Source organism: Bos taurus, chromosome 16 (assembly GCF_002263795.3).
Source record: "Bos taurus isolate L1 Dominette 01449 registration number 42190680 breed Hereford chromosome 16, ARS-UCD2.0, whole genome shotgun sequence".
Lineage (NCBI taxonomy): Eukaryota > Metazoa > Chordata > Mammalia > Artiodactyla > Bovidae > Bos > Bos taurus.
In genome coordinates, this window is record NC_037343.1 from 64,830,400 (window position 1) to 64,852,339 (window position 21,940).

At 44.8% G+C, this 21,940-nt stretch overlaps 1 protein-coding gene across 7 annotated transcripts in view; it reads left to right on the forward strand.

The window, feature by feature from the left end:
• Positions 1-21,940, forward strand: part of RGL1 (ral guanine nucleotide dissociation stimulator like 1) — a 277,517-nt gene that overhangs the window by 146,031 nt on the left and 109,546 nt on the right. For 5 of the 7 annotated variants that reach the window (XM_005217294.4, XM_059875402.1, XM_059875401.1 and 2 more), the window contains one exon: positions 2,714-2,824. In XM_005217294.4, the coding sequence (XP_005217351.1) occupies positions 2,714-2,824 (111 nt within the window). Of the gene's footprint in view, positions 1-1,547; positions 1,744-2,713; positions 2,825-21,940 lie in introns of those variants that run through there. The other 2 variants (XM_010813521.4, XM_024976238.2) reach the window with 1 other exon arrangement.

Consider the following 21,940-nt stretch of genomic DNA (forward strand, 5'->3'; position numbering starts at 1 on the left):
GGAGCCTTGTGAGTTATAAGCTGCCCTGTCCAAGAAGGCTTCCTGGGAGGGGCAAGTTTGAAGAAACTTCTTAATATCCCTGAACTAGAAAAATGTAAGGGGTCATCTCCAAAGTCACAGCCAAAAATCAGGTTAAAGTAGTTGTGAAATTAATCTGATGGGTTGTTTAACTGTCCCCAGGTGTATCTTGTGTTCTTCAGGATCACTGAATGGGGTGGGCCTGGAATGGCTTAAGAGGCAGGTGGTAGGTCTTCCTCTGGACACTGGGGACACTCTATGCTGGTGGTCACTGAAAGGTCAAGTTTACATGCTTTCGTAAAAATAGAAATAATCAAAGCTTGATAAAAAGAGCATCCCTTCTGTCCAATAGTTTCTGGTTGTTTGTGGGGAACTTTGCTGAGTGACTTCGAGAAGTTCTGAAGTATCCAAAGATCTTTTTATTTTTCCTGGATGCACCCTCACTGTCATTTAGTTTTGCTTTCCTGGGAACACCAGTACACTGGATTCTCTAGCTTTTCAGTTCATAATATATTTATTATTAACCAAAGCCCAGCCTTATGCCTTAGCATGGCAATTAGTAAGAGGCCTTTCTTTTAAAAAAATTTAAAGGCTATTAAATTCATTTAGGGGAGAACAGTATAAAAGACATGCGCTCTAAACTTTTTTTTTTGCACTTGGCATGGAATTCTGTCATGTGCCAATGTTTGATTATATTATCATCTGGAATTTCGCTGTTGATTTACTTTCTGTTAGGACGAAACTGCCTCCGGCAGTGTCCTCCGAATGGCTCTCTCCCCGAGGTTATCATCCCACTGTGTCCCTACAGTACAGACAACGCAACCCATGGTGACAACTCACAGACTCACGGAACTTCCCGGGCCGCCGGTGGCCCAATTTCCACGCTGTCAGTCTCAGCAGAACCCTCTCCTGCTTTGCCCCTTTCCCTCCCACAGTGGCCAGTTACAGTTGATGAGCCTTAAACTATGGGGGGTAGAAAGACGTCCAGAGCCATTTCCTGTTGGTGGTGTGCTGATTCAGGACAAGCGCAACCCTGAGGCGTGGGTTTTGGAATACCCTCTGACCAATTCTTTTTTTTTTTTTTTTTGTCCTTATGAAAAACTTCCTGGCTTCTAGTACTGCCATTCTCACTGGGGTCGCCCTGATTGAATCTAAATTCCATAGGTAACAAGCAGATAAAAGACGTTTATCCGACCCCCTCCTCCCATCCCTGTTTGCACCTCTTCCTCCTTTATTTCTTTGAGCGAGGGAAGGAAAAACACACTTAGATCCCCAATACCACACCCGGATCTTTTGAGGGCACCTGGTGGCCAATCAGGAAAACCTGATCCACTAGAAAGGGTGGCTGGCTGCCGATCGCATTCAGAGCTGCAGAAATCACGGCATGCTAACTTTATCCGCGGGATTTCAGAAAGGGAGAGTGTGCTCCCGAGCACAAACAGGAAAGCCTGACATCACGGAGCGGCGGGGTGGCGTGGGGAGGAGTCTGCGGCGCCCTCGTTCGCCGGCTCGCTCGCCGCGCTCCCTTTGTGGCCGAGTCGCGCGCACCGGCGGCGGCGGGCGCGTGTCTGTGCTCCGTGCGCGGCGGCCGCGCGGGGCCGGGGCTTGGAGGCGCCGCGGCGGAGACGCGCGGGGATCGCGTTCGCCTGGGAGCGGGGCGCATCATGCCGCGTCCACACACCGGAGAGAAAACTGAGAATGAAATTGCTTTGGCAAGCTAAAATGGTAACGAGAACTCTCTGCCTTCTCCCGACGCTGCTCTGGTGGGGAATCTTCTCCCGCTTTCTCTGGGCGGGTTTTGGACTCCCTCGGAGTGAGCGGAGCCATCCGATCCCAGACTTTGGAGCTCAGAGCTTTCTCCCTCGGCTTTCTCCGCCTTCCTCTTTGCGTGTCTTCTGCCTTTAAACCATACTTATTTTTCTCAGCAGTTGCCTTTGGTGTATCTGGGCTGATGTATGTCAGCAAAGGAAAACTTTTCAGGCAAGAGGTCTGTGAGTCTGGGTGATCCGCGGAGCGCCTCCGAGTCCCAGCGGCTCTTTAAACACAAACTTCAAGTTTAGGGAAACCCAGGGGGTCGCTGCACACAGCCGATGTGTTGCTTTTTTCTGCACTTGCCAGGTTATTTGACGGAAATAAAAACTTTTTCCCTCCCGCTAACTTTCTGGGTTACCAAACAATAAGAGGAGAAAAAAGACATGCGAAGCATTTCGTTCCAAAGGAGCGAGCACTCAGCATTTTAAACACTTATTTGTGGCAGAGTTTAAAATGCAGTTTGCTCCAAGAACGGAGCCACTTGTAAAGAGACAAACTCTTTCTGCCAGTGGATTCTTTTTCCTCTCATTTAAGGAGGAAAAGTGAACCAGGACTAAACTTCAGTTTCTTTAAGAAAGAAAAAAAAAGACTTTAAAAAGGTATTTAAGATACGTGAAGGAATCTAGGAAGAATAACTAAATGGAAAAGCCCTGGGCTCTTGATAGCATAGGAAAGAGCTGGGGGGCCAAGAAAATCTCAGTATTCCGTCTATCACAGTGTGTCTTATGTTGCTCTGATTGTAATGTTTATTTTGAACAGCCTGTCTTATGCCCTGAGTGCTGTTGTAAGCAGCAAAGCAGCAGGGATAGATTGTGGTTAGTGAAGAGGGAACAAACAAACAAACAAACAACTTTTCCTGTTTCTTTGTCCTGTCTCCTGGCAGAGCTCGATTCAGGACTGGGGTGAAGAGGTAGAGGAAGGAGCTGTTTACCATGTCACCCTCAAGAGAGTCCAGATTCAACAGGCTGCCAATAAAGGAGCGAGATGGCTCGGGGTGAGTAAAGCTGGGGAGACTGTGAGCCTTGGACTTGCAGGGCCTCTTGTTCTGTGAATATCATTATTATTTAGCAGAGGCAGTTTTTTTTTTTTTTTTTCCTCCGTTTCTTCTCTTTGGGCCTTAAAAAGGAAACTACCAATGACCAAGTGTTTGCACTAGCCATACCAGTCTGTTTTTGTACTTATTCTTTTCCAAAGCGTCTCCCTTAGGTTTGTCAATAATTCAGAACCTCTTAGAAACATCTTGAGGTATTTGGAAAATAGAGTGAGGGTGGAGTGGCAGAAAGTAACGTAGAGTAACAGGACCAGAAAATAGCACCGAGTCAGACAAGAGCCGTTTTGCCCCGCTGGCATCCTTTTCTCTCCGTCTCCCCCGCTTTTGATCCTGACAGCCCTTCTCCCACTCCTGTTCCTTTACCAAGTGCCCAGAATGCTCAGGGGTGCTGGTCCTCCAAATCGGCCTCCGATGGGGGATGGCGCATTTCCCATGGCTGCATCCTTTACATGGGATTTAGTGTCCACCACTTCATGTGTCTAGTGCGTGGAGGGATGGGGATTTGGAGAAACACTGCTTCCATAAACAACATCCCCCCCGACCCCGCCTCACTGCTGAGATTTTAAAGTATTGGGTGAGATCATGTGAGTTATCATTATTTCCTAATGGATCCTTCAGCATATCCCAACTAAAGGGGCTGTGGGAAGCCTGGGCAGACACCATTATGTGGAAGAACGAAGGAGTTCTTCATCTGGAGGTAGAAGGACTCCTCCGAGAACAGTGAGAGGTGACAAATAAGCCTTGAGAAAGAAGATAGCGGTAAGCGAACAGAGGATGGAGTGTGGTTTCCCTGGGCCTTATTCTGGCCATACTCGGGCTTCACAGCTGATGGGCTTGAGAACAGTGAAGATTATGCACCAGCATCCAATCTCTACTGGCTTTGGGTTTCAGAAAATTCATTTTTTTTTTTTTTTCAATTTGAGCAGCAGTTAAAGGTCAGGTGTGAAAGAGGACAGGAAACAAAACTGCCCAGGGCTTTAAGACCAGAGGCAGCATGTGACTTGTAATTCCTGGAGTTTAAGGCAGGATGGCCAGCAGCAATGATTTCCTCTTCCGTGGGTCTTCTGGGCTGCTGACACAGGAGTTCACTGCTTTGGGCTTCCCCAGCTGCTTCAAGTCAGGCTGTGTGTTTGGGGTTGAAGTACCACGCTCTAGGGCAGTCAGTTGTTGCATCTGCAGGTATGGCCTAGAAAGGTAGGAGCTTTTCCTTTGAAAGCCTGAGGTCTTCACTTCTTAAGCAGGTACCTTACTTGGAATATGATTTTGAAATTAATCAGATGCATTACCAGCAGACCTGATAGGAAAAGCAGAACTAGAGTTCTGACAAGTCATCACTTTATTTTTGGTGGTTGCGTGTATTGCATTTTATTTAAATGCGGTACTGATGTGGTTTGGCCCGAGTATTTCAAAATGATTCACAAGCTTCTGAAGCAGCTGCCTTCAAAAGGGTCATTACATTTTCTGATGCCAGGTTGTTCCTCTCTTTATAATGAGACTGATGTTGCTTGGACAACAGCTTTAGTTTTTGGCCAAACGCAATAGCCGTGAATGAGTAAGTCAAGGGAAAATGGACAGGTTAACTCTGTAGGTCCCAAACACAACGAGGTATGGTTCATTTAGATGTCCCCAGTTATTTGGTAATTCTCACTGACCATTGTGCTCACGGGACTCCTCTCCGCCTCCTCCCAGACTCCTCACATTTATGCCCAGCTCAGAGTTGGTTCATCCTGGATTTAGCAGTAGAGCTGAAATACCAAGAGGGAAATATGTGAAAAGATTGCTTCTAGTTGATGGAAGGATTTGTCCCCTCCTCCCATTTCAACAAAGTATGATTTGCTGTGATCACCCCTCGTGCTCAGGAACCAGTTCTAGGAACCCTCCCACCCCAATCCCCCTTGTTTTCTTGTCTTCGGTGTCCTGTTGGGGAGCACTGTTTTTGTCCTTGGAAATTCCAGACTTAATTAAAAGTGACTCAACCAATTGAGCCATAGCAATTACAAAGCTTTTCTCTTTAGGCCTGTGAGTGGCTTCTCTGTACTTGTTTTTCCAGTCACCCTTTCAGAATTCTTCAGAGCAACCAGTTTTATTTACTGACTTATTATTGACCTATAGCTGATGTGCACTCCGGTGTTAGTGGTCCCATATGCTACATGATGATTTGACATTTGCACACATTTATGAAATGATCACCATGATAATCCTAGTAAGCATTTGTCCCCATACAAAGTCACTGTGATGTTATCGACCGTATTCCTCACGTCAAAGCACCTGGGTTTATAGTGAACCAGAGACAGAGATGAGGTGAGCTCATGTCAAAATATGACAATGGTTCATGAGGAAAGGTGGAGTTGTGATTATCTCTTTCCACATGAGGAAACTAAAGTCCAGAGAAGTTAAATCACTTGCTGGGGTCACACAGCTAGGAAGTGGTAGAGGCTGGATTTGAACCCAAATATTTAGTTCCTTGCTAAACAAGGAGCTGCCTGGGACCTGAAGGCTGCTTCCATAGTAGTGGAAGAAGGCATTGACTCAGAAGAACAAGGATGCTTATAATATACTTTCCCCCTACATATTACCTGGTTCAAGATGCAAGACATGCAGCTTTCTTTTCTTTATGCCTTGAGTGATAACTTGAGCTGCAAATCGAGGTACTTGTTGTGAAGATGTGTTTCTTGTTGATAAGCTCTCCATCTTGGCTGTGTAAAGTGTGGGGCACCAAAGACGTGCGAGCTTATGTAGCACCTGAGGGTGGATAGGACGCTCATTACAAGTCTGTAAGGCTAATTAGGAAAGCCTAAGTGACTGAGTGGGCTTCCCAGGAATCTGCCTGCCAATGCAGGAGACCCGGGTTCCATCCCTGGTCTGGGAAGATCCCCTGGAGAAGGAAATGGCAACCCACTCCAATATTCGTGGCTGGGAAATCCCATGTAGAGCCTGGCGGGCTACAGTCCACGGGGTCCCTAAAGAGGCTACAGCCCACGGGATCCCCAAAGATTTGGAGACGACTTAGCATCCGTACGATAACAACAAAGTGACTGAGTATAACTTTTGTAGTTTCTAGTACTCTGATCACAAAACAGAATTAAGATCCAATTTGGGAAGAATAACAAAAAACATTACACATCCTTAGATGTGAAGTATCATTCAATCCAAAACGTTGAGGACATTCTTTGTTTTGTTTGTGAAATTTTGTGTTCAGTTGATCTTTTGAAGTAACACCCTCTGTCTTCAGTTGTAAGTATACAGCCAGCTATGGCCCAGGCTGGATTTAGTGTATATGCAGCTGCGACTTCGCTCACTGACAGTGAAGTTAGGCTGGGCAACTTTGAAAAACCAAATATTATTGAAATACTGACTCAATTTTCTCTTTACAATAACATCTTAGCCTGGGATAATTTTACCCAGCTATAACCCTCAAAGAAAAATGGTTCTGATTATGTCAGAGAATCATAAAAATCTCAGGGCTGGAAGAGACGTTAAAAATAATGTATCCAACTGTTCGATTAAGCTTGTAGAAGAATTTCCAGTAATTTTTGGAAGAGCAAATGGTGAAAAGTTATTATTCTACTTTGGTCCCAGTGTTGTGGTCATACATTGAAAATGAAATGTAGAAACAATTTAGGAAAATATCAGTATTCTCTGGAAGCAGGAAATGTCCCATTTTAGGAGGACTATTCAAATGGACGGAGGAAAGGGGAAGGGCTTCAGTGTCCAGAGCCCATTTTGCTGTCTTCAGACTATGACAGGCTGAGGGTCCAGAGACATCTGTCAAACCCAAGGTTATCTCATAGTGGGGATATTTGTTTCACAGGCAGGATTGGAAGAGTGCGGTCACCTCTGCAAGGTCTGTGGGGAGTGGAATGGTTAGCAGATAGTCACATGGCTTTTCTCGGTTCTGGGCTTCTATGGCCCATGTGTGGGGCCCCAGTGCCTCCCTGCCCTTCGTCCCATGTTTATCTCCCACAGAGGCCCTTGTTGGGTTGAACTGAAATATTTGATAGCTGGGAGGCTGGTAAAGATAATGAAGTGGGACAGGAGAAACAGAATGCCTTTAGAAATAAAAGGAACTAGAACTCTGTTCTGGGTCCTCGTGGGTTGTGTGAGTGTAGCGGGAAGGTAAGCACGAGTCAGTCTGGGTGGAGACGCTGACCTCAACTTGAGTAGACTGTTGGGATTGAGTCTAGCTGGTGTTTCCATGGCCCTGCTATCCACAATGCCTGTAAATGGCGTACAGTTCTTTGAATTTTCAGCTCCCTTCACTTCTGGGAAGCTTCTCTGATCTCCCTGGCCTGGAGGAGGTACCCCTTCTGCGTGTTCCAGAAGCATTCTTTATCTCTCTGTCATTTATTTACCTCCCTCTGCTGTAACTGTTTGTTTGTATTTCCCATTAGACTCTAAGCCCTGTGAAGTGGGAACTGTGACCATCTAGTTGGCAGAAACTCAGTATTTGTTGAATGAATGGATCAAGCTTCATGCCTTCTAGGGAGGCAGATATTATCTTGATAAATATGAAGGTATGGTTGCTCCTGACTTAAAACCAAATTAGCATGAAGATGTTAGCTTATAAAGAAGAGGGGTGCATGGGAGTGAGAAAAACTAATTAGCTATGATTACAGCTGTCTTACATCCTTTCTATAACAAAGCAGGGCCCAAACAAAGGTAGTGATTATTCATTTTAACCAAAAAAAAAAAAATCATGGCAGTGAATTAATTTGCCTTTAAAAGCCCAGAGGTCCAGTTGTATTGAGTGCTGAAGAAAGAAAGGCGATGCACAAGTTAGAAAGTGTTGGCAAACATTACCATCATGTGTGGTCGTGTGGTTGGAGGGCTCAGGAGCAGGGTTTTGGAATTTTTAGGGGATAAGCTTAGAGAGGCCCTCAGTTTATAGTTCGTCATCCTTGTTTTCATCTAGGAAAACAGGCCCTTGGGTTGCCTTATTCTGGTATATCAGAATGTTTAATTTAAGCTTTAGAAAGTAAATTCCAAAATTTAGCAACCATCTGTAAAAGAACCAACTGGTATTTTTCATGTTGACCATGGGAACGTGTTTCTAAAATAATCCAATATTATGGCACGTGGCCTCCACCCATCAAGAAGATACGGTAAATTTCAGTTGCCTGAGCTATTGTTGTTACCTTGAGTGCTTTCACTGCTTTCAGAATCTTCTGGGGTCTGTGTAAGGAATATTTAGCACATAAGCCAAGAATATCCATTTCAGTTCAGCAGTTCTGGGGACACTCAGTCAAGTTCAAGATACATGTCTGTCCCCAGCAAATACGTAACAGTGTAATCATGAGGCTCATTAACTCCTGTGCTTACAGTATACGTGTGGGCTCAGCTATGTCCGACTCTTTGTGACCCCTTGGACCATAGCCCGCCACGCTCCTCTGTGCATAGGATTATCCTGGTAAGAATACTGGAGTAGGTTGCCATTTCCTCCTCCAGAGGATCTTCCTGACCCGGGGATGAACCTGCGTCTCCTCCGTCTGCTGCATTGGCAGGCAGATTCTTGACCACTGTGCCACCTGGGAAGCCCCATAGTATATGTGCCGTAAAATTAATATTATAAACATATTTCATTCTTATTTCTGTCAAATTTTAAAGAAAAATTTCCTGGGGTTTTAAATTTAGCACGGAAAGACGAGGAGTAAAGTCGGTACTCCGCCTTTCCTCTTCAGCTCTTAGCTTGGATTCTCCGCTGCCCCATCCCACTTATTTTGGTTTCCTTTGTCCACAGCATGCATATCCTTGTATGTACGCCCTTTCTACATAATCAGAATCCTGTAGTGACGGACCTCTACACATTTTGCACTAAAATATGTAGTAATAGGCTAAAATAAGTAAAATGTTTAAATTTCTACCCACATAGGAAAGGAAAAAAAAAAAAAAAGATGTCTGTGAACAGAGCAAGGCAAATACTGGTGAAATGGGGGAAGATAGGGAGTCGCTTTGTTTCATGAGAGATGCTCAGCAGGCTCGTGTGTGGGTTGCTGATGAGTGTGGCTGTCCCCACAGAGTTGATCTGGAATCTGGAGTCTGGGCAGTTTCTGGGTTGATTGCTAGTGAAACACCCACTGTGAACTCCCTCGCTGCCATTGCTGCTGTGCGTTTCTGTCATCTGCATTGGAGTCTGCTAACCTCCCCTTTCATAGGATCCATTGATTGACCAACAGCCTACTTTATGCCAGACACCCCGTTAAACCTTGGGAATCCAAAGTGATACAAGACATACCCCTTATTCTTCAGATTTCAGGTAGTAGGGGAGACAGAAACGTAAGCTAATTACCATGTATTGTGCTCAGTGTGACCAGTGCTGTGTGAGACATCAGCGTTGGGTGTTAGGGGAGCCGAGAAGGGTGGTGTGTATATCAGGTGGGTGTGCGCACTCCTGGAAGGCTGCACGGAAGCAGGGTCCTTTTGTGGTGAATTTGATGGATGATTAGGAGTTAGGTGAGGATGTGGGGGGCACTGGAGGCAGGCATTCCAGCCAGAGAGCACAGTGTGGTAGAAAGCGTGGGGGCCAGAGATGAGAGCCCCTTGTGAGGCTCACCCTGGGGAAGAGGGAGGGGTGCCTGGGCGGGCAGTGATGGGCAAGGACCCCAGAGAGCAGGGCTGGAGCCAGGTCTGTGCTGAGCTGTGGAATTTGCTTGGTCCTGAGCACTGGGTTGTCATCACTGAAGGGCTTTTGGCAGAGTGGCTGGGTCAGATTTACATTTTAGAGAGATGACTGACAGCTGAGGGATGGATGCCGGGGAAGGAGCTGGACTAGGGAAGGAGGCTGACGTGGTCACGAACTGAGGAAAAAGACAAGGACCTGGGTGAAACCGGGGCAGTGGAGCAAAGAGGGTGGGGTGTAGGGAGGACTGATGTTGAAGCTGAAACTCCAGTACTTTGGCCACCTGGTAAGAAGAGCCGATTCATTTGAAAAGACCCTGATGCTGGGAAAGATTGAAGGCAGGTGGAGAAGGGGATGACAGGGGATGAGATGGTTAGATGGCATCACCGACTCAATGGACATGAGTTTTTGAGTAAACTCCGGAAGTTGGTGATGGACAGGGAGGCCTGCCGTGCTGCAGTCCATGGGGTTGCAAAGAGTCGGACACGACTGAGCAACTGAACTGAAGTGTAGGGAGAGTGGTGGGAGTAGAGGCTGATGAGAGGAGGCCTGGCAGGCGTGGATCTTAGCCACCTGGGGTTCAGAGAGCAGGTCAGAAGCCTTCTGGCTTTCTAGGGTCAGCGGCACCTTCTTCTCATTGGATGAAATGTCCTGGGGACTTCAAGGCAGGCTTGCTCCATGTAAACACTAGCGAATGTCCTGTCAGCATGCCCTGAAGACCAGACCCAGGCGTGCCTGCTGTGTTCTGTCCAGAGACGTAGTCTCGGATCTGGCTTATGAATGAGGGGCAGCAGGCACTGCTTGTTTCTCAGATTCCAGAGTTCTTTGAAGAGCTTGTGGTTTCTGTGTGTTTTTTTTTTTTCCTTCTAAAGTCTTCTGTTTCCTTACAAACTAAACAGATTGAATCTGTAGGCCACAGAGAGAGAATAAATATGGAACCCACAGGACTATGATTACAGAGTTGTATTTTAGACAACGGCAGTTAAAGTTATAATTGTGTTGTTAGAGACACAAGAAATTTTATGGTTAGGTGTTCTGGTCTCTTTCTTTCTCCCTGCTCGATGTCTTTAAACTCTTTCTATTTATTCTGGCTGTTGGCATGACCACTCTCAGAGGCTCAGTCTGATTGCTGACTCTACTCGTACAAAAGAAGAAATTTGGTAAGATCTAATGCTTCCTTTTGGGGCTTCCCTGGTGGCTCAGACTATAAAGGATCTGCCTGCAATGCAGGCGACCTGGGTTTGATCCCTGGGTAAGAAAGATCCCCTGGCAAAGGGAATGGCAACCCACTCCAGTATTCTTGCTTAGGAAATCCCATGGACAGAGGAGCCTGTTGAGCTACAGTCCATGGGGTCACAAAAGAGTTGAACATGACTGAGCGACTAAACAGTGCTTCCTTAGTTTTCCACCTACCACAGTCCTAATCTTTCTCTCTTATACACACACACAGACATGCACACACCATAAATTGAAATGTCTTTTGGTATTGTATTTTTTTAGGATTTGGTGCATCTTTCTAATGTCATTTCATGACCTCTTCTATATAACTTCCTGGAGCTTCCCTGGTGGCTCAGAGGTTAAAGCGTCTGCCTGCAATGCAGGAGACCTGGGTTTGATCCCTGGGTCGGGAAGATCCCCTGGAGAAGGAAATGGCAACCCACTCCAGTATTCTTTGCCTGGAGAATCCCATGGACGGAGGAGCCTGGTGGGCTACAGTCCACGGGGTTGCAGAGTCGGACATGACTGAGCGACTTCACTTTTACTTTCTGTATAACTGATCAAAGCCTAACTTTGTCTCTTTTGCTTGGTTTCTCTTGTGTCATTATTGTGATCGATTAAGTTTCTTCTATTTAGGAACGGTCTTCAGTTTAAAAAGAATATAAATGAAAGGAGGAAGGAATAAAGGTAGGAAAAGATTACATTAGGTGGAAGACACCTCCTTGGATAAAATCCCATTAGTCTTGTGCAGAGAGAGAGAGGCGTGTCTTCTACTGCTGATCCTTTGGGCTTAACACTGTAGGAACACCTGCACCTTTTCACCACGGTGGCTGTGTACTGTGTTTCGATGAATGGGGTTTTTGCGTGGCTTGGTTCCTCAAAGCCATCTTTATATCATGCCGTGTAGGCCTGACTTCTGAGGATAATGACGGTGGTGGTTGGGAGTGAGATGGTGTGTTGCTGGGGGCTCCGTATATCCTTCCACCCTCACAGAATCATTACCCTACATTTTCTAGAGTTTAGTTGCTTGTACCATCTGTGCTCCACTCATTTGCATTCATTTCCACACAGTTAATCTCTTCCCATGTACACTCCTCCAGACAGTCTTTATTTGCTCTTTTCAGCAAGGAATTGACCAATTTAACTTTTCTCCCTTTGTTTCATTTCCTGCTGATTTTAATACCCATCCTCATCTTTTATAAAAGCAAAGCCAAGGCTGGATCCTTCCAGCTTCATCACTCTAAAGACAATTTGAAGGCCACAGACAAACCGTTTCTGCTAAAAGTAGAATGTCTTTGGTCAGTAAAGCCATCAGCTGAGGCTTTTGGCAACTCTCTTGGTAGCAACTGTTCTTTAGTCAGATGCTGTTCTCCTGCCCGTGACTTCTGTCACTGCTGGTGACAGAGCTAAAAATCTGTGGACGATTTCTAACAAAAGTGCATGTAATGAATGTAGGTAAAAATAATTGAAACTAGATTTGACATTGGCTGAAAATGAAATGCTTCATAGTCCTGGCTCTTCTAATTAAAGTTGCAGTCCTTGAAATTCTTTATGGAGATAACGGATCCTCCCAAATAGAAAATTCAGGAAATCGGAAGCATTTGGTTAGTTTGTGCAGCATAGGAAAACATTTGCTATCTTCTATCCAAATATTGACTCCTCCCAATGACACAACACGAGGAGCCTATCTGTGTTACACACGACTTAACCAGGAATGAACAGGGCCCAGAGCCATCAGGTCCTGGCTGGGGAATCAGCTCCGGCTTCTTTCACCCTGGCTTGGAGCCTTTGCAGGAGACGGCACCTCCTACTTGCTCTTTCTTTTCAGGGGTTTTTTTCCCAGCAGGAGCGCCAGTTGAGGGAGGTAACTCAAGCCCTGGTCATGAGTCTGTGCTCTGGAGCCAGACAGACTTGAATCCAGAGCTGGCCTCTTCCTGTGTGTGGCAACGTGGGCTTGAGCTCTGAAGTTACTTCTCTCAGCCCAAGTTCTTCACCTGGAAAGGGAGGAAATCAGCAGTCCCCTCTGGACAGAATTACTGTGAGGAGGGAGTTGTGTAGGTAAGGTGCTTGGCAGTGAGCCTCGGATAGGGTCTTCCCTTCCTCACTGAGCAGTGGGGCTCCCATGAGGACCCCACTGTCTGGGAGCCCTTTTGAAAACCCCACCATGGAACCGTGTAGAGGCGTGAGTCCCCCTGATGCTTGCTGTTGTATGGAAATCAGACCGCTTGACTGAGACGCGGTCTTAGAGACGCCTCGTGTCCCTGACATCCCTTTCTCGTTTTGCACATCTGGGAGGAAGGGCTGTGGCAGGCTTTAGTTAATCCTTGTTTATTAGAAGTAACATGCATCATTGTGTTTTCTCTGCCTGGCTGCCTGTACGATGAAAGACAATTATGGCCTGGGCTCCAGTATTTCGCATTTCAGATTCCTTCAGTTTTCCTCTGTAGTTAATTTGTCAGTGTTCTGATTTTTTATGCTTTAAAAATATTTTATGACTTAACAATGGGCTATATTTTGTCTTCTGCATTTGCTATTTCTGCCTGAAAAATGGGAAAGTAGGAAACGATTTTTTTTTTTAATCGCTTGGTAAACATGCTAATCATTCTTCATTGGACATAATGTGGAATGTGAGTAAGTTGTGGTTGCACAAGTTAGAATAAAGATTAAATTTCTCATTGGGCCACATATTGTGAAGGTAGCCAGTGCAGTACTGGAGCCCCAGACTGGGAATGAGCTAAATTTTTCCTGAGGTTGTGACTTTTAGAATGTCACACAACCGTATAAACCGTCACTTTCCTGATCTGTGAAATGGAAATGCTCCTTCTGCCCTTGGGTTTTGTGAGGATCACATGAGTTAATGTATATATGCTAAGTCACTTCAGTTGTGTCTGACTTATGACCCTGTGGACTATAGCCTGCCAGGCTCCTCTGTCCATGGGATTCTCCAGGCAAGAATGCTGGAGTGGGTTGCCGTGCCCTCCTCCAGAGGGTCTTCCCAACTGAGGAACTGAACTACGTCTCTTACGCCTCCTGTGTTGGCGGGCGGGTTCTTAACCACTGGTGCCACCTGGGAAGCCCAATGTATATAAAAGTACTTTTAAGTATGTAAATGATTATACAAATACCAAGGATATTCTTATTGTTACCTCAAGGCTGTTTATTTTCTTTTCCTCTCCTCATCACCTAAATGCTTAACAGGCATATGGTCTGTTGCCTTTCTTCCCTCATCCCAGAGGGAATCTTTTCTACATTTTTTTTTTCCTCCCATTTGCTAATAACCTAATGATATCTTTATGTTTAGCAAGTAGTAGTATTTCCTCTGCCACAACCATTGTTACTGCTGGTACTGGTATTCTGGGTGCTTTGAAAGTGCAGACAAGGCTTCTCTCAATAGATTGGACGTGGAAACAAATACCCCAAACTCACAAGATTCTGGACAAATGCAGTACATATCCTGCACATGAAAACCTTTCTCTTTCTTTTCTTATTTTCTCGCTAGTAGGATTTTGTTTGTTTTGAGGTAGTGGCTGTTGCTTTTCTCTCTCTCTGGGATACTTTTAATTTGTTGCAGAGAAGGACAGTAAAGTTCATATACCAAGGAATGGAAAGTGCTTCCAGCCTTTCAGAGCTGCTGGAAAGTTAACGCTTGCTTTGAGGCCAAATCCTGATGTGGGACTTGAACTCATGACCTAATAATGCCAGAGGCGAAATGTTGCCAACCAGCCCACACAGAAGATGCGGACATTTAAAATACTTCCTTTGAGTAGTCCCGTTGTTGCCTTCTGGGCTCTCTTCTCTCTTTCAGCCTTTTCTTGCGGCATTCCTGGCTTCCCTGTTAGGAATACAATTTTAGTTTTTAGATCTATTTTTTTCTCGCTGTCTTTCCATTTGCTTTTGACAGTCTCTTCCTTCTTGCTTTCCATTTCTCCTGGGTGAGTTCCTTGTTTTGTTCCTGTTCCTTCCTGTCCTTCCTCTGGACTAAAAATAGTCTCCAAGGTCCCTGGCTTCTTGCCCACAAACTTGACCTTCCTGCTATTCATCGAGGGTCCCCCGTGAGTATCTTAAGATCCTTTACTATGCTCTCAAGATAATCAGACTCCTGCATCCATTCTCTGTTGCTTACGCCTCTTCTCAGCTGACTTATGGGGCTAACTGACCCTTGTCCCCAGGGCTGTAATTGAAAACTAAATCTCTTGTACAAAGATGCTGAATAAGCGATTTGCTCATGTTAAAGTGTTACTGACAGAGCCTGAATTCTCTCTGCATGTGCTGACTCTGTGGGTGGTACAGAAGGAGAAGGCATCTCATATAGTGATTCGAGGTGCTTGTGTAACATCCTTCTCTGCAGAGCAATGGTGTCACGACCAGCTGAGCCCAGGAACCAGTGTTTTCATCCATCATGCTGCTTGTGGGTACCCCAGGGGGACCTGCTGCCACTTGACTCCCACAGAAGTATTTCTCAGGGAGCTAAAGTTGGTTAAAGTGTTTCTTCATGAACATTCCTTGGTCAGAATTGAAGGATTATGATATTCTTTACAAAGAGTGACTTTCTGTCCAGTGTTGACCTAGACAATCCACAAATGAGTGTGTCTGCTCTAGGGATAAAGGCTTGTAAAACTTTAGATGACTGGGCTGAAAAGTGCTGATCGTGGCAGCTCCGATCTCAGCACCCAGCCCTAACCTGAACTCCCTGTTTTGCTAAGAGTTAGAGCAGCAGGGCACGTGATACTTTTCTGTGTGGCAGATGAAGGCTTAAAAGGTTTCTTTCCATCTGTCTGTCCCTCCAACTCCCTACGTGGGTTATGTCGCTATGAAAAGAACTAGCCCTACTTTTTGTTGAGAATACAGAGCTGTAGATTTCATCAGCCATGTGAGGTCCACGTTTCTACGCAGCGCTGTCTTCCTCCTGACACTGCTGATGCCACTGTGTCAGCCTGCAGTGCTTTTCTGTTCACTGATTGACCAGTAAACAACTTATCTTTCAAGTCCCAGCTCAAATGCCATCTGTACTCTTCTCCTTTCTCCCTCTTCTAGAATAATTATCCTTTTATCTGGGTCTTTTTAGCACTTTACCAAAGCTCAATTACAGCACTTATCACACTGTATCCTTTTTTTTTTTCCAAATGTTTCTCTTTACCCTGTTCATTTGAGTACCTCAAGGGCAGAGGGTGGGACCATGTTTAATTAATCATCGTATTCCCATCGCAGGGAACCGTGTCCGCGCCACAGTCAGTACCACTTAGTAAGCCTCTTACAAGTCATTTGACCTAAACTCTAATAAAACATGTGTCTTCATGATCTTTTTTTTTTTTGGCCATTTGATAATGATGTAAATCTCATTCTTTGAATTGAAAAGGAAAATATTGAATAGGTAAGCTAGATCTGATTTATATTTTATACTTCAACGAATGACACAAGAAAAAAAGAACAATGCTGATTTTGCCTTATTTCTGTCACCATTGCTTCTTCTACATATTTCGTGGTCTTATGAAATTGACTGAACTATTGTGGGGAACTCTATAGGTAGAATTACATGGTATTTAAAGTTAACCCACAAGGGCTTTCCTGGTAACTCAGATGGTAAAGAAACTGCCTGCAATGCAAGAGACCTGGGTTTGAGCCCTGGGTCGGGAAGATCCCCTGGAGAAAGGAATGACTATCCACTCCAGTGTTCTTGCCTGGAGAATTCCATGGACAAAGGAGCCTAGTGGGCTACACAGTCCATAGAGTTGCAGGGAGTTGGACATGACTGAGTGACTGAACACACACACACACCCACCCACCCACCCACCCACCCCACAGGCTTCTTGGTGACGTATAGGTTTGAGTCATGGGTCATGGATAAACCTCTGGGAACCCAGTTCTGCTTTGGATTCTAAAGTTATTTTACTTACATTGTATTTCTACTTACAATGTATTTTCCCATATTTTATTTAATCTCTTATCTGAGGGCTGCAATTTTTTTCAAGCTTGTATTAACCTGGTATCAAACCACTTTGGCTTTTTTCCGTAGAACACATTTTTTGTAAAGGGATCTGACACCCTCCATGCTCATAGCCACTAGGGTTATGCAGGTAACAATAAAGCTGCTTCTCTGAGATTTGGGGGGCAGGCTTGTTGTGTGTGGCACTTTCTAGGGTGTGTGTCTCTTACCAGAATTCATTGACAAGAAGGGATTTAAAAGTAAGTCACGTAAATTATATTTCATCGTATAGCATGATAGTGTCTGAAGACTTCTCAGTTTTCATCAGTAAAACTCAGCTCTCTGCTCTCACCCAAGTTTCCTCTGCTCTGTGGTCTTACATTCTTAACTCTCACATTTCTACTTGGGGCAAAACATAAAGCCTATGCTGGAAGTTTTCAGGAGTCCAGCTGGGTTTCCCTTTGGGCCATCCCAGTGCAGCTGGCTCTGCCAGGCTCAGGTTTTCTGGCTGCTCCTGGTCCTTCTTGCCTTTTATACAAGCAGGTTATCCTTACCTTTGTCTTTTTAATAGGGATTCAGTGGCCTGTATGTTTGCTTTGGAGCAGAAGGAAGAACCTTTTTAAAGCAATATTATTCTTGATAGAGTGATTCCACAACATGATCCATATTATTTTTACAAGAGGAGAAAAAAAAGATCACCCATAAATTTTACCGCAGTAACCCAGTCTTTAAACTTTCACTTTTTATCCTCTAGTCTTCAGTTCACAGGCACACATTTCAACATAGTTGCAGTCATACTATTTATTCAGCTTTTTTAATCAGCAAGATATGTTGTTTTTTTTTTTCCAGAACAGATTCTCTAAAAGTTACTTTCTGGTTTGAATCTTATGTGACATTTGTGCTATTTCGGATGTCACAGACAAAAGAATGCATTTGGACTTTGAGGAGTTTCAGAGTGATACTGCTTATTACTGGTGAACAAGCCGCCTGTCTGTTCTTCTTCCTTGTGAAATCTCCCATCTGTTATCAGAGCTTTCACGAGGAGCCTGTGAACACGGTGTGAGATGAGGACGTGTGAGCAACTGAGCCGTGCAGTTCAGCAGGCGTGGACGGCTCGCCTCCTTTCTGCCATGGGGCACCATCGTGGGCCCTGCTGCCTTGGGCGGGGGGTGGCATGTGTGGCACCAGAACTCTTTGGGCAGCACTGTTCAGTGTGGAAGCCGCTAGCCTCAGGTACCTGTACAGGCCATGGAGTTTTCCAGGCCAGAATACCGGAGTGGGTAGCCTTTCCCTTCTCCAGGGGATCTTCCCAACCCAGGGATCGAACCCAGGTCTCCTGCATTGCAGGTGGATTTTTTACCAGCTGAGCCACCAGGGAAGCCCAAGAATACTGGAGTGGGTAGCCTTTCCCTTCTCCAGGGGATCTTCCCAACCCAGGGATCGAACCCAGGTCTCCTGCATTGCAGGTGGATTCTTTACCAGCTGAGCCACCAGAGAAGCCCCCTGTGCCTGTGGAGCACGTGAAATGTGACTAGTCTGAAGTGTTCTCTGCCTGCAAAGTCCACATCAGATTTCATTTGATGAACATACTGTAAAAGAACTCAGTCATTTTCTATAGCGGTCATACGTTGAAATGATAGTGTTTTGATATAATGGGTTACATAATATACACCGTAAAAATGAATTTCACCTGTTTCTATTTACTTTTTTTTTTAATGTGGCTACTAGCAACTTTAGAACTGTAAATTGTAGCTGGCACTGTCTTTCTATTGAACAGTGTTTTTCTAGGGCTTTGGTTTCAGAATGCAGGGTGTAGTCTGTGAGTGTTCTGAAGTCAGTTTAGTGGGTCAAAAATCAGTATTCTAAAATGAGAACAGAATGACATAAAAATATTAGAATAGCATTGTTGTGAAACTTGTTTTAAATATGTACGTGTAGGTACTGAGTCATGTGTAAGGGCATCTTTCCTTTTTACTTTGAATCATGGCTAAAGTTTGAAGCTCATTGTCCTAGTGGGGTCCAGCTTACTATAGCAGGTCACCAGGAGGCCTGGCCTGCCTTGTAAGAGGGCAGGTTGCTATGAGCAACACCATATAGATTTTAGATCTGGTTGGTGGCAGCTCTTCCAGAACAATTCAAGGAAAGCAGACCCAGCAGGAGGTGGACCTGAGTGTGGGTGCACCTCAGGGGACCCCCAGAGTGAAGGGTGAACTAAGAATGATTCCAGTTCTGTCGACTGGCGTCTGGTCCTGTGTTCTGAGCACTAACATGTCCCTGGAGCCCCGGAGTGACTTTCATCTGATGAATTGTTTCTTGAAGATGTCTTCAGAATTGCCTTATGGGTGGAGTTACTTTCTAAGAAGCAGGGTGGTTTCTTAAGGACCTTGGAGCCAGGCTGTGTTAGACAAGGGATCTCTTTGACCTTTAGATCCTCCACCCACCATGTCCTGTTGAAATCAGAAGAGGCTGTACTCTCCTGTAGCCTCACACCATCCTCTTCCCTCTTCACGGAGAGAAGTCCTGTCCTTACAGTATGCAAGATGCACAGTCACCAGGACTGTGTCTTGGGCTGGGTTCTAAATAAAGGACACTTAAAGCCATAGGGACAGGAGGGAGAAAAGGCTCCAAATGCGATTACTTGGGCCTTGTGTTTATTCTGACAGTTGTAAAAATTCTTTGAGGCTGACCCATTTTTCCTTTCTTAATTAAAAAAAAAAAATCTGGCAGGCAAGAGGAAGAAATGTAAAACATGTGACTAATACTTCAGCTTTTTCTCCTGGAGCCAGATTCTTTAAAATTATACCTTAGATATGCTTGATGTTTTGAAAACGATTGCCCACAAAAGCCACCAAACATTTGTTTCTGAAACTTGTAGGCTTAGATGGCATTCATTTTCAGTAAAGAGTCCAAAAGCACAATATTTAGGAGTTACTGAACTGAAATCTTTGGAGATTTCGCTCTGGTGAATCAGATTACCCCAGGAACTGGCAGAGGGCCAGGCAGCCTTTCGCCTCTTGCCTGAGTATTTCCAGCCCTGTTGGTAGTTACCCAGAGTCTGTGAGGGAGTTAGACTAAACGACCTCCAAGATCCCTCGTAGATGGAAAGTATATGATCGCAGTGCGGTGACGTACTGAATTGGCAAGCAGGAGCTGTGTGTATGTGAACCTCTTATTGTTCTGTAGCCATCACAAATAGTTCATCCTTTCATTCCTTCACTGGTTCACTCAAACTTGAGCCCCTACTACGTGCCTGGTATTGTTCTTGGTCTCTCTAGGAAGCTCATGGAATTTTCAAGCACTTGTCACAGTAGATTTGAAGGTCTCTGAAGTTCAGTTCCAATCTCTCTCGTGTTATTTCCTGTGTCTCACCTTTACACACACCACGCTTAACTTTACTAGGCTACATTCCTTTCTAGGGCCTTCCCCCCGTACCCCCACCTCCAACTTCATTGTTGACTCTATCTGAAATGCCCTCTTTTTCCCTAATCTCCAGTTCAAATCCCAGCCATTGCTCAGATTCCAACTCACATGCCATTCCTTCCACAAATCCACTTTGGTTTCCCCAGTAGTGGTAAGTTATCCTTTTCTGAGTTCTGTAGCACTTTGTACTGATCTTGTGATACCACATGTAATCATATCAGGTTGAACAGTATGAGATAACCCTATTAGTCAGTTAAAAATGGTTGAATATTGCCATGTAAAATGGCAATTATATGGTTCTTTTTAATATTAGGAGTGTTCATGTATGGAACTTAAATTAGATCTCTTTACACATGTACTATACTCATGATTCATGTTTAGCTAAGATTCCTTGGTCTTTTTATTTTTTGTAATATTAAACTAAATCACGTTTGACTTGGAGAGGAGATTTTTAAAACTGTTTTAAGTTAATTGATTTATTAGTTTTGTTCGCACTGGGTCTTTGTTGCTACACTCATGCTTTTTTTCTAATTGCCTTGCGTGGGGGCTACTCTTTGATTCAGTGTGAGGGCTTCTTACTGCAGTGGCTTCTCTTGTTGCAGAGCATGGGCTCTCCGGCTCGGGCTTCAGTATTTGTGGGTCGAGAGCTTTAGGGTGTAGGCTCAGTAGTTGTGGCACACGGGCTTAGTCGTACCACGGCATGTGGGATCTTCCCGGACCAGTGATCGAACATGTGTCCCCTTCATTGGTAGGTGGATTCTTAACCACTGGATCACCCGGGAAGTCCCAAGAGTTGATTTTAAAAATATCTAATTGTAGAAAATATTTATTTTTATTAAATGTAATTTTGTTAGACTTTTAGCTGATATTTCCCAGTTTTTATGTTTTAATTTTTTTAAACAGCAGGTTTATTTATTTTTCTTTTCTTTTAAACTTGTTTGGCCATGCCATGCAGCCTGTGAGATCTGAGTTCCCTGACCAGGGACTGAATCTGTACCCCCTGCAATGGAAGCACAGTCTTAACAACTGGAGAGCCTGGGAAGTCCCATATGTCCAGTTTTTTTTTTAATTAAAATTCTGATTCTGTAAATCATAGTTATCTGGTCTTCCCTGATGGCACAGTGGTAAAGAATCTACCTGTTAGTGCAGGGGACACTAGAGATTCAGGTTCGATCCCTGGGTTGGGAAGACCCCTTGGAGTAGGAAAATGGCAACCCATTCCAGTATTCTTGCCTGGAGAATCCCATGGACAGAGGAGCCTGGCAGTCACAAAGAGTTGGACGTGACTGAGCACACAAGTAATTATCCACTTCATTTGTTACAATGATTTAATCAACATGTCCAAAGACAGAACTTTTGTTATATAACTAGAGACATTCCTCACTCTTAGCTGTGTGTAGTGTGCTCAGTCAAGTCCGATTCTTTGCAACCATATGGACTGTAGCCCGCCAGGCTCCTCTGTCCATGGGATTTTCCAGGCAAGCATACTGAAGTGGGTTTCCCTTTCCTACTCCAGGAAATCTTCCTGATACAGGGATTGAATCCGAGTCTCTGCGTCTCCTGCATTGGCAGGCGGATTCTTCAGCACTGTGTCACCTGGGAAGCCCGCTCCTAGCAGTGCTAATTGACATTGCTTCACAGTCAGCATTCCCTGACTGATTGGAATACAGATCTAACCAGTTCTACAGCTGTTCAACTCGTTGGGCTCCATCATATCCATAAAGAGCTAAGGAGAGAGCTGGTGGGATGGTTTTTTGAATCTGTGGGCATCTTGTTTGTAGCATTCCTTTTTTCTTGCCTTGGGTCAGAATAGGGTGGAAAGTTAGTTTGGTCTGATTTTGTTTTTCTCAGTGATTTCAGGAGAAGGCAATGGCATCCCACT